The sequence below is a fragment of the Ostrea edulis genome, chromosome 3 (assembly GCF_947568905.1).
Source record: "Ostrea edulis chromosome 3, xbOstEdul1.1, whole genome shotgun sequence".
In the NCBI taxonomy this organism is placed as follows: Eukaryota; Metazoa; Mollusca; class Bivalvia; order Ostreida; family Ostreidae; genus Ostrea; species Ostrea edulis.
In genome coordinates, this window is record NC_079166.1 from 26,899,644 (window position 1) to 26,913,545 (window position 13,902).

Here is a 13,902-nt window from a genome sequence, read left to right on the forward strand (position 1 = left end):
TGTTGAATTTGCCAACATTTTGATAAATTCAAATGGCCATATCTTGAAAACGCCCCAACATAAATTTATCAAACAACCTTCATTTACCTTTATTTTATACACACTTTCAAAAAATCATAGTGTAGAAAAATCCCTAGAGGGGGGGGGGGGGGGGGGGGGGGGGGGGTAATGTGTTACTGGCCCATGGTCTATAGATAAATGAACACTAAAATACAAATCGAAAATCCTTAGTTTATTGGCTATTATCATTATGCTAGCAAACATTTCATCGTGTTTATTTTGATTTTTTAAAAATGTCATTTATCATGCTTTGGAAATTAAACAAGTAACACTAAATGCAGTGCTATCTGCACATGGAAAACATTAAGACCACATGCTCTGGTCTGAATGTGCGCTGCTCTTAAAATCAAATTCATTATAATGACAACACTTTTATAATATGTAAATTGATATCAAATTGAATTTTATTGAATACGAAAAATATTAATAAATCAATCATTTCATCAGTATACTTTTTGGTGTACTAGTACATAAATTAGGAAGGGAAAAGCAAATAATTTTGTCCATAAACTAATCAATAGATTATCAATAAAATCAATCAGATTGGTAGTAGTTCATGTTCATTCTAATGTACATATATCATTTTATTTCTACAACTTTGAAAAACTAAAACCAATAATAAATCAATGAAATCAATCATAATTCTGAAAAAAAAATCAATATGCCAATTGTTTCATTAGTTGTGCAATCTGTTTTGGTGTGTAGTAGTACATACAGATATGAAGGGAAAAGAAAATGATTTATTCAATAAACGGATCAATAGATATTCAATAAAATCAATCAGATTGGTGGTAGTTCATGATTATTTTAAAGTGCACATTTACAAAACAACAGAAACATATCATTTATCTGCTATGACTTTGAAAAACTAAAACCAATAATAAATCAATGAATTCAATCAAAATTTTGAATTTGAAAATTTTTTTGGTTGTGGCCAAAAAAAATTTTAGAGGCCAAATTTGCGGCCAGGCCAACTTTTGAGGCCCTTCCAAAGGGATGGAACATAATTAGAGGCCAAAATTGGGGCTAGGCCAATTTTGAGGCCAGACCAGGCCAGGTTTTATAGTATGCCTCCGGAGACCGGCGGGTGAAAATTTAGTACTTTGACACCAGAATAGAAGGGGGAAAATCTGGGGCTATGACAGAAGCTAGAGTAAAATAGCACACGTGCAACAAACCGTCCACAAATCCCACATATCACAACTCTCTGTTAGTGCAGGGTGACAGTCTCCACCGGTAGAGAGAAGGCACAGAGCGACACAGGTCATCGAATAGTTACTCTTGGAGCAGGTTAGTGGATATTTTGACTGAAAGAATGCAGATTTACACCTATGAATAAGATGAATTATTTCCCCAGAAGCTTCCCTTAGAATTCATTCCCTCATCAACAGAGTGAAATTTGGTTATTACTAGTATTATTGTTTATTGACCAAAGGAGCCCTGTGACTCATAGGTACACTATGTACAATACAGACAAATGGCAAAAGGTTCAGAATTATTTCAATATGTAAATATATATTATAAGAGAAATAAAAGAAACAAATAAATCTAAGCAACGAAAAAAGAAACATCATTAATGACAGTTAGCAAATAGTGTTTCTCCTTGTTTTGTAGCTTTCACTAAATACTGACCAAATGTATCAATTATTTCTTCATATAAATACAAGTACACTTATAGTATTGATATGCGAAGCCACCAGGTTTTGTTTTCATCCGAATTGTATTTTAATGGTTATCAGATACGAGCATATTATTTTCAATTCATTTTTTTCCCATAAAGTATAAATCTAGATAAGAAAAAAAAACATGCATGCAAAAATCGTATTTATTCATTTTGCTCCGTAGATGATTCAAAAGACGCAGAGAAACGTTTTTATTTGCGTGATCTGACAACGTCCGAGCTTCATAACCATTCACATGTATTCAAAACAAAACTAAAAACGACATTAAGTGAGATTTTGTGAAACAACGATAGTTTTATTCATGACAGAAAAGTAAACAATGGATTGACTACTTTTCCTTCTCTGAGATTTTGACAATCCTGTATTTCAAAGCCTGCCCGTAATTATCAGCACACAGGTGCTAAATACGGGTAAAACACATTTTGTATGAAACGAGCAAGAGAATAATTTGAAATCGAAGTAAATCCCGTAGATATTTAGATCTTACGAAATGCCAGTTTTAATATCCCAGTACACATTTTAATCATTGCTTCTTAGAAATGTACCATACTTAGCTCCGCCCCCAAATATGTGTGTTTCCGATTACATCTTTCAAAAATAGAGTAGGGGTAGGCAAAATATGGGGGGGGGGGGGTAAGTAAATATTTGCCTTGTATCACTTATACACGCTATATACATTTGTATATTATGTACCTACATATAATGTAGATAAAATCCCGCGTGGGAAATCACTAATGTGTGTTTGAATTGTTGCGCACATCGAAAATATCAGATGAATATCGTATTAAGAATTTTATCGATATGTCAGAATGTTGGTCTCGGGAGGAAGATGTGTTCTTCGTTGAATGAGATGTATATAAGTACTATAATTATAAATCTTCATAACATGACAAATGTGGGCCTAGTCAAAACTGTTATAAGTAGAACTTATACTGAACACCTACACAATTTTATGCTGATCATGTTGTAAACAAAATGTAACTTCCCCGCTTGCCGGAATGGCTCGAGAATGTGATTGGTTGTGTACCAAAGCCTCGCCATTCTCTCACCAGACGGCGCGTTACACAAATTTCACTTATATACACGTATAGCAATCGGAACTCCTCGAATGTCTCGCGCACTCGACATAGATCTCGGATGTAATACGATGGCCAATCGGAACATCACTCGGCCTATTCCGGGGAATAAACGTTTATTCTCCGGATAGGCCGAGTGATGTTCCGATTGATATGATGGCATCCATGAGCCAATTTGATGCATTGCTGTGACGTCACAATTGACAATGCATCAAATTCGCTCATGGATGTCATTGTATTCACTGTCATGATCGTGTGCAGGATTGGACAAAACAAGATGGCAGACGGGATTTCCAAACAAAGGTAGGCTCTTAAAACTCGTCATTTTACCGACTTATTAGACGACGAATTTCTGAATTTAAAACACTGCCTGGCCAGGGACACATCATTAAGTTGATTGGTTGTTGGAATTCTTACTCATGTACACGTACAACTTTAAATTCATTGATCGAAGTTGACGATGTTGCCTCGATAAGAATTCGAAGCGTTCAGGATTGGACTCTCTTTTTATCTTTATTTTCAAAATCTTTTATATTTTCGAATCTCGACTTCACTTTATCATGTTTTAGTTTGATAATGTAGCTTATTAGATTCTCAGAGATTTCCAATATGACCATGGTGTATTTTGAATTTTTTTTTACTGTTATCAAATTACATCGTCGTTTAAGTTCCCAACAACGACAATTGCTACTGTAAAAATATCCATTTGCTATCTCCTTGAAATTGAACCAATATAACAGATCTATACATGAATCCTCAATCTTTGCTTACGACAGATGTAACGTTGACTGTTCGTATCCAGGATATATAAGGCCATTTTGACCTATAAAACACGTGAGAAATTATCATCATTTTATAATCCTCTATAACAATATAAATTCGACGTTTCCTGAATTCAATTAACCCGTTTACATATTCCCTAATTCCAAACTCTGTTATATAGATTTTCTCCTTTGTTTCAGGTATCAAGCCCAAGAACTTCATTCATGAGATGGGTACACTTCGAATGTGAGAAATTTGTGGTTTGGAATCCAAGACCAATTCTGAACTGCGTAGGCATGTGAAAAGGAAACATCAATCAGAGAAATTGTCCCCGTTTGTGACCAGTGCAACATACGCTTTTGCACATTATAAAAGAAACATGAAGTAAAAAAAAAATACATTGTTTTCTGAATACACGAGGTGCATACATATACCATGGCAGCCGTTTTATATATTCGTTTATGTACATTATGAAACGATTATTTTTACGGTATTATGCTTTGTTTTACAGAGATTCTACTAATCTTTTACATTGCATTTTACACATGTTGATTTGTCATTTCATTGAACCAGAAGTGTTCTAAGTTTTATTTGTTATTAAATATATTTCAATGTTATTGCGTTTGTATTGAACTGATAACAACTAGTGAAAAAATGTATTGAAGAGTAACCTCTCATCTGAACAGCAAATATTGAAGAAAAAACACGTGCACCATGGACAAAACTGCTTTTCATTTAGGTTCATATTTCAGCTACAGGAATGATATTGCGATTTTCTGAGAAAATATTCTTTTTATTTTCTTTCATTAGTATATGTACTCTAAGGTTGAATTCAATGTAATTACAAGAAACGAAAGGTTTTAAAATACAAAAATGCTGATATTTACTACATTCCAACAAACACTTTCACCTTAAGTAATTTTCTCTCATATCTACGTATGTAAGATACAGATATTCTATGAAAGAAAGGTATGTAAACTATTTCTATCTTTCATATCACGTGACGTTTATCTTACATATCCCGTGACGTCATAATCAATACACAACTAGCTTGCAACTTACCTCGCCTCGATTGATAAACACTAGCGTCTGCAAAGCTCTTGTACAAAAAAAATGACAGATTGTAATGTCCCTGATAATGTACAGGTGTATGTGACCAGACACAAAATTACACATTCCTTGAACAATTACTGCACACTCAACAACAGTCACAAATTCCTCATACACCTATGTCATCCGGTACATTATGCCAGTTCACAGAAACCCAGCCCACACGGTCTATTAGTTCTAGGCCTACCTCCACATTCACTCTGTCAACGTCTATACTGTCCGTGTCTCAGGTGAAATAAGTGCCTTCAATGTCCATGAGAATCGAGTCCTTGCACGCGTGGAAAACGAAAGTCTAGCCATGCCCATATTCACCAACAAAAACCACTTGGAATTTCTCTTCACACACTCGTCATTAAATAACTGTTCAATTAATATCAATATCAATGCTCCTCTAAGAAAAAACCGTGCAGTTGTGGATTCATATTCTGATTAGGTGTCTCATATTCTGATTAGGTCTGTCTCATATTCTGATTAGGTCTGTCAAAATGTTTCGCGCTGATGGACTGTCGAGTTACGTCACGCATCACCCTGATTATTGATTTATTCAAAGAGGAATAACTATAATACAATTCACTTATACACTCGTCGGCCGATTTTTTTGTCTGCAACGTAGTTGCCAAAATGAAGGTCGTAGAATTCGATTCTGGTGTTATTTTTAATGTACAGCGAAAAATTAATTAATTGGAAAATTCTCAAAATGGCGTCGCTAGGCACAAGGAAAACGGAAAACTCTAGAAATATGAGAGAAAAATACTCTCTTATGAGTTGCCATGAAATATTAAGGTGATTCCACCCTCGGGGTTGCAAAAAAGCGGTAAAACCCTCGGCAAAGCCTCGGGTTTCACAGCTTTTTTTGCAACCCTCGGGTGGAATCACCTTATATTTCATGGCTACTCATAAGAGAGTCTTATAATCCTTGTAAGTGAGTTGGCCTCGATATCTTGCACGACATATGCACTCAATATTATTAGAATTAAAATGATAGGGACATTTTTCAAAAGATAATAAATCCCGCTTTAACAATCAAAACTGGTTCCAACAGAAGCATACATAACTAACTATATTTATTTCCAATCAAGGGCCCTCAAGGGGCAGCATGAAAATACATACAAATAATGTACATATACATATGAAAGGCATAAGTGCATGTGGACAGATGATTAAGTATTGAAAACATGAACACCTCAACATCTTATTGTCTTTATTTTCATTGAACAGCTTTGTGAAATGTAAACCATCATGCCTGAAGAGATCATTATACGTCAAACCATGCTCAGTTTTAATTATTCCATGCAGATATCACAAATGTTAAGTGGTTGGGAATCGAACATGGTCTACATGTGTAAATACAATATAAATGTATTTCCTTCTGCAAAATGTAGACTTTTCAACATGTTGATCTTCGAGAAAAAGGCTCCTTCTAACGTGTGGCAGAACTTTAGATTCATGTGCACGGTGAAATTCTCAAACACAGAAAGATTTTCCAGCTGACTCTTCCGGCTTACTGATAGTTCCTTGCTCCACGTGCTCTTTTAGGTTTGTCAAAACCATGATTTTAGTAGGAGACATAAAATAGAACACGCTTCATTCACTTGCAACTTTTAAGCTCAAGGAAGTCCGCTTCTGACTGGATCTGTAAGGAAAAAATGCATGTATTTAAGAAAGGGTCCAATCCTGAACCAAAATCGATGTCCAATCCGGCACATTTATCGTGGAAACGACCACAGTCCAATCCTGCACATAAGCAAATGTTCAAGTCAAGATATCTATCCAACGAAGACAATTTAAGGGACAAATCGCATACACTGGTTCAAGTTTTCATCAAAAGATATGTGCAGAGTCTATTTTACCTAAAGTATCTTTCTTAAAATGTATGAAAACATGATTAGAAACATCTTCGCCCGCTTCGAATTCTTATCGAGGCAGCATCGTCAACTTCGATCAATGAATTTAGAGTTGTACGTGTACATGAGTAAGATTTCCAACAACCAATCAACTTAATGATGTGTCCCTGGCCAGGCAGTGTTTTAAATTCAGAAATTCGTCGTCTAATAAGTCGGTAAAATGACGAGTTTTAAGAGCCTACCTTTGTTTGGAAATCCCGTCTGCCATCTTGTTTTGTCCAATCCTGCACACGATCATGACAGTGGTATTACATCCGAGATCTATGTTGACAATCTCTCACCAGAGGGCGTATTACGCTACGCTACAACACCTCTGTCAACGTCTAAATGACAAGATTCTTGGCAAAACTTACGTTTACGTAATGAATCATGAATAAATCAATTATCAGTTTTATTTTTAAGCTTTAAAACTTACAAAATAGTTTATATGTGAAAATTAAAAAAAGATATTATAATATTTGTTTCACCGTATTTTACAAGGGATTATATCTCGGCAGAATATTGCATTATTAATGTAAACAAATATGGAGGACGCGGAAAAATTAAAAGAATCGCCGACAGATATCAACAGGGTTTGGTTCTTAAAGAAAAACAAGTTGCAGCTTTGACCCACATAGAGAAACATAAAGGTGATCTGCTTGTAAACCTTCCTGTGGGGTATGGTAAAAGCATTTTGAACAACATGTGACAAAGGTCACGTGTCTCTGTTTTCTGGACTATTTTTTAGACGTTGACAGAGGTATTAGTGGAGCGTAGCGGGAACGATAACTCTGGGTAGAGATTGCTATGTTGAGTGCGTGAGATATTCGAGGAGTTCCGATTGACACGTATAGTACAAGTAGCGCATGGAACTCTGGGTAGAGAAGGGAGCCTCGCTTCGTTCTGGAAATTTCCATAAGGCTGATTCAAGACTAAAATCACGGATTGATGAAACGAACAGGCATATTGTATTTATTCAACAATTATCAAAACTTATTTCTTATAAGATTAAAATCAAGCATCGATAAACAACGGATTTACGTCAATCGTATTATCATTAGACCCACCAAGCGTGTCCGCCACTCTACTCTCATTTTTGCTATTGGATGGTGTTTTATTGAAAACGAAAGCAGGTTTTTAATTCATTTTACGATATTTACTAATCAAGTAAGATTCTATTATACCTTACGGACTTCATCTCACATATGAAGCAATATCAAAGGCGCAAGTAGTAACTCTTGAGTAAGTGTTTCGGACTTTATTGGCAAAATTTGTTAATTTATAAGTATAGATGTTTTGCCCTCCTTTCACCACAAATTCGGTGCCGTCTCCATTGTATGACGATATATAAGTTTCACACATTTATCTAGAGTGTAAAATGATTCCATAAACCCTTTTTGATGTCGACAGTTTTTACTCCTGACAGCCAACACACTGGCTGCAGAAGCATAAACGACGCTATTTTGAAAATTTCCGATAATTCAAATATCGAACCCGAAGTTATTAGATCTCTTTAAATTTGAGAAACGAAGTGTGCGTAAATTAAGGACTGGAATTTATCTGGAAAATTTTTGTTGGGAGAAAAAAAATTAAGGTCGGTCGGGTAACCAGAAACACACCTATGTTTTGGCCTTATAGATATATAAAGTGTATCATATACATATGAATGTTTTATCAAATGTACTTGTATTGCAGGGATATATAAAACCCCACAACAATGTACCCCATTTCTCTCCTTTGTGTTGGGGCATATCTGGGAATGCTTGCATTTGGTTTGGATATCGTGAACGTGGTGGAAGTAAGGACTCCCTTTGGCTGGGTCAGAGGGTACGAGGAAAATCATGACGGTAGACAGATGTATAGATTTATAAAAATTCCGTATGCGCAACCTCCATTAGGGGATTTACGTTTTCACAAAACAAAACCCATCAAGGAGTGGGATGGAGTAAAAGGAATAGGAGCTATAAACGCTCCGCAGTGTCCTCAAATCCAAAATCCAATGCCAGGATTTGATAATTTAGAAAACGATGAAAACTGTCTGTATCTGAATATATATATCCCTGGGGGAATTTCAAAAGATAGAAATCTGTCTGTAATGGTTTGGATTCATGGCGGAGGATTTATCGTCGGTGGAGCAAGTCAATACAAACCTCAAAAGTTAGTACTCGGCGGCGATGTGATCGTTGTAACGATCAACTACAGACTTGGTTTATTTGGGTTTCTGACACTGCATGATCAACTGGCTCCTGGAAATTACGGACTTTGGGATCAGATCGAAGCCTTAAAATGGATTCAAAAGAACATTGCAGCTTTTGGGGGTAACCCTAAATCTGTTACTATATTTGGCGAGTCGGCCGGTGGCATGAGCGTGAGTCTTCAGACCCTGATACCCTCAAATAAAGGTCTGTTTCAGAGAGCTATTTCTCAAAGTGGCGTTGTTTCTAGTTTTAGCATTGCAAGGAAACGAGAAGAGGAGAAAATCAACAAACTATTGTTAGAGAGAACGGGGTGCACGGGAATAGAAGGAATCGCCGACATTCTGAAATGCCTACGTGATGTGCCAGTAGAAAATGTCACAAAGGCGGTATCTTTAATGGAATTTTTCACCCCTCTAAATGTTACCATAGAAATAGGAAGCATGGTTCCAACTGTTGATGGTGAGTTAATCAAAGAAAATTTAGTCTATCATAATTCTTGGGATGATGATGTGTATCGATTCCTCCGCAGTATTGATTTCATGTCGGGCACCCTGGACGGGGAAGGCAATGTGGCATATATGCTTATGACACCTCAACTTCAAGAAAAATTTCAGTTCAACATTTCAGAATCTTTGCCATTACGCGTTTTATGTGAAGTAGTGGCTGCCTCGTTCGTGAACAAAGTTGTAGGAAATGTTCCAGAATTGACACACGAAATCTGTGATTTTTACACTACCTCAGAAGGGGTTGATCAACAAAGTAACAAAGTTTGTGAATTCTATGGAGATTCCTGGTTCGTAGTGCCTAGCAACACTATGCTATCAATTCACGCAAAGAACAACGATAAATCTAACACATTTCAGTACCTAATTACCAAACCAACTCCATTTCCTTTTGTTCCAACCGATCCACCAGCCTGGTATAAAGGTGCTGGACATGGAGAAGAATTGCACTTGATGTTTGAGGTAACGTCAGATCACGTGTCCAAAGAGAATTTGAAGAGGCACGACTTGGTATCGGTAGATAAGTTGTCAAGAGATGTCGTAACATATTGGACAAATTTTGCCAAGTATGGGTAAGTACTGGTTCATTTTATTATATTTCAAAACCCGAAGCGAATTTGATTTTCGTTCCCCAAAATGTTTAATCTGAAAATCAATTCTTCCACCAATCCTCAAGTTCATTTAACTTTCATTTATATTTTTAAGGAATCCTAATTCCGACAGTGTTCCAGATTGGCCGTCGTACGAAACCACCAGAAAAAGATACATTATATTAGATACTCCGGTAACACACGGTGAAAATCTAAAACCTGGGGCTACAGATCTCTTAAACAAAGTTCTTAGTCAGGGTCGGCCGAAATCAAAGCATGATGAACTATAATGTCAGTAGGTTAGAAATGTGTCTATGGCTACAGTACATTGAATGTGTGTCTGAGAGAGAGAGAGAGAGAGAGAGAGAGAGAGAGAGAGTTGGACAAGAACAACTCTTTGGTGCTGTCGTTGGTATACAAATCTCTTGGTGTTAAATGTTGGTGGGAGCGATAATCTTACGTCAACCATGAGCAAGGATGCGAGGGTTAGCTCACACCATATAGAAGGATACTTATACTGGACAAATCACAATGTTATTGTCTCATTTGTATAGACGTGTTCATTCGTAGCCCTTACCCTCATGTGAAGCTGCTTTGTTGAAGAGTAGAAACGACAAGTTAAATTGTTTTTGTAAAAAATTCTGAAATGACAAGATAGAATACTATTCTAATTAAAGAAAATACAACAACAATAGCCTCAGTTTCATTTCATGCATGCTACTTAATGAACATTACACACACCTCTGGTGTGTCCAGGGGTCCATGTTTGCCCAACTATCTATTTTGTATTGCTTATGGCATTTATGAGATTGATCACTGTTCGTTATCTTCACTTTTCATGAAGGTCTGACAGTGACATTAAAATAAATAAGTCAACATACCCGAGATGCATGTATCTACAAACTACCACGGCTTTGATGTCACAAGTCCAATTGTCCAACATTTTGATCCAACTGCGCATAACAACGTATCAACAAGGTTAGTGTGCAGAATACAGTTGATCTTTGATTGGCAAATATATTTGTTATCATAGGAAGTTCTGTCATATTGTATTTTTCATTTTTGTGGGTGAGTCTAAATACAAAAATTACAACATGACAGTTCTGTGCAATAAATCCCTTACATCAAACCAATCGGGGTAGTTGAGTGGTTGAACTTGCGCATCCAACCGGGTGGTCGTCAGTTCGAGCCCCACTCGTGCCATGGCCACGTCAAGCCTAAGACGTTAAAATAGGTAGGGATTGCTCCTTCGCCAAACGCTCATTGCTACAGGCACGGTCCTGAACGATAAGCTTGGGTCTAAATTTGTGGTACTTCACCTACAGCTGGTGGCGTCTCAATATGAATAGGTAGTGAATGCTCCTTCGCCAAACGCTCGAAATTTATAAGTGAGAATCATGGGTATTTCCACGGTATTACACTGAAAACGTAGATTCATGACGCAACATGTGTTGGCACCTCACTGCTACGGCCGTAAGCTCTCTAGCTTTATCCCCAAGGCTAACACTTGCTTGTTTTAAACTTTTGATGCAAATATTAATCCTAAATATTTATATTCATTAGTTATTTTAACGATATCACTTCCAAAATAAAAACAAAATGGTTCATTGTTAATCTTTTTCTTTGAGAAAATCATAATTTTTGTTTTATCAAGATTTACATCCAGGTTTCAATGTTTGCAGTAATCCTGTAATCCATTTCGACAATGTTGGAAACCCCCTTTCTCTCTCTCCCTTACTCTCAATCATTGACTAAATGAGTAATTATTGTCATACGTATGCAACACTATTGCCATGCCATATTATTTCATCTATATTATTGCTACAGTTTTACACATTTCTCTCTCTCTCTCCCTCTCTCTCTCTCTCTCTTTATAAATATAAAACCGTGATAAATTATAAATAGCTCAATAACTCTCTCTCTCTCTCTCTCTCTCTCTCTCTCTCTATATATAAATATAAAACCGTGATAAATTATAAATAGAAATATCTCAATAACTCTCTCTCTCTCTCTATAAATATAAAGCCGTGATAAATTATAAATAGAAATATCTCAGTAACTCTCTCTCTCTCTCTCTCTCTCTCTCTCTCTCTCAATATAAAACCATGATAAATTATAAATAGAAATATCTCAATAACTTATTTATGCTTTTTTTTCTTTTTTCTATTGTTTGATTTCTGATTGTGTAATTTATAATCCATGTGGTATCTCAAACAGAAGCATTTTTTAAACTACTGTAACAGTTTTACGCATGGGCAATATAACCATTATACATGTTGATGTGCTGCGCCAATAAAGAATTGTTCATGTTTTTTATAAATATAAAGCCACAATAAATCATTAATAGAAAATATTCCATTAACTTATGTTTGTTTGTTTGTTTTTTTTTTTAATTATTATTATTGTTTGATTTCTGATTGTTTAATCTATAATACATGTATAAAGATGGAGAGAAAAAATACGATGATAAATTGCATTGTATAGGGGACGTTAGAAATTAAAATATTCTAGGTGAGAGTCAATGCTATCAAAACTCAGGTATACTGGGGCTTTCCTCGAGATCTGAAGACTGCCGGTCATCATTAGCCATGATTGTTATCAAAACATCTTTCTCAGGTAGAAGTAGACCACGGTCTCTGCAAACGTCAATCAACCTAAGCTCTATTGTTAAAAGTTTGATTGACCGGCAGCTTATCATTGATCGCGACACAGGTAAAATTTGGGGGCGTTAAAGACCCCCCCCCAAAAAAAAAAAAAACACCGTACGGTTGCTCCACGGGTCACTGAATGTGGGCGGAGTTTATCCATGGTCAATGTTATTTACCTGGAATTTACCTGGCCAAGAGATCGGTTGTTGTGTATATTTTTATGATATACACAGGAAATTTCTCAGGTTATTACAAATTATGCTTAGTGTCTTGATTTGTGCAAAAAAAAAAAAAAATAATTAAAATTTCTACCTACATGCATACCGCATTTCTATTTCCCGTAAACCTTCAAATTTGGTCATATTTATGTATTGCAAATGACAGGTTTAGCCCATTTCTAAACCTTTGCTTTTTATAACTTCTAATTAAATTGTTATATATCGTATATAAATAATTTCCTAAATATGATATTACCCGGCGTTTCCGGGCACTTCCTGGTGTCCTGGGAGTTCACGGTGTCGTGGGTGTAGTAGGTAAAATATCCATGTTTCCAGAGAATGAATAAATCCAAGTAGATCTGTGTACATGTACAACCAAATGAAGAATGATCAAGATACCCCTCAATATGGGCCGTCTGTAGGGTTTCTGTAGCTGTAGTGTTTGCGTAATGGTGGTATCCCAAACAGAAGCTGACACAAAGTCTACCCTCTCTCTCTCTCTCTCTCTCTCTCTCTCTCTCTCTCTCTCTCTCTCTCTCTAGGGTTTCTGTGGACGTAGTGTTTGTGTAACAATGGTATACCAAACAGAAGCTGACACATAGCTAGTCTACCCCCCCCCCTTTCTCTCTCTCCCTTACTCTCAATCATTGACTAAATGAGTAATTATTGTCATACGTATGCAACACTATTGCCATGCCATATTATTTCATCTATATTATTGCTACAGTTTTACACATTTCTCTCTCTCTCTCTCTCCCTCTCTCTCTCTCTCTTTATAAATATAAAACCGTGATAAATTATAAATAGCTCAATAACTCTCTCTCTCTCTCTCTCTCTCTCTCTCTCTCTCTCTCTCTCTCTCTTTATAAATATAAAACCGTGATAAATTATAAATAGAAATATCTCAATAACTTATTTATGCTTTTTTTACTATTGTTTGATTTCTGATTGTGTAATTTATAATCCATGTGGTATCTCAAACAGAAGCATTTTTTAAACTACTGTAACAGTTTTACGCATGGGCAATATAACCATTATACATGTTGATGTGCTGCGCCAATAAAGAATTGTTCATGTTTTTATAAATATAAAGCCACAATAAATCATTAATAGAAAATATTCCAATAACTTATGTTTGTTTTTTTTATTATTATTATTGTTTGATTTCTGAT

At 35.9% G+C, this 13,902-nt stretch overlaps 1 protein-coding gene across 1 annotated transcript; it reads left to right on the forward strand.

The window, feature by feature from the left end:
- Nucleotides 1–1,165: 1,165 nt before the first annotated feature.
- LOC125673492 (carboxylesterase 1C-like) lies at nt 1,166–10,556 on the forward strand. The gene is made up of 3 exons (XM_048910083.2): nt 1,166–1,350; nt 8,269–9,846; nt 9,980–10,556. The coding sequence occupies exons 2-3, from the start codon at nt 8,291–8,293 to the stop codon at nt 10,152–10,154; spliced, it is 1,731 nt and encodes a 576-aa protein (XP_048766040.2). The 5' UTR covers nt 1,166–1,350; nt 8,269–8,290; the 3' UTR covers nt 10,155–10,556.
- The last annotated feature ends 3,346 nt before the right edge of the window (nt 10,557–13,902 follow it).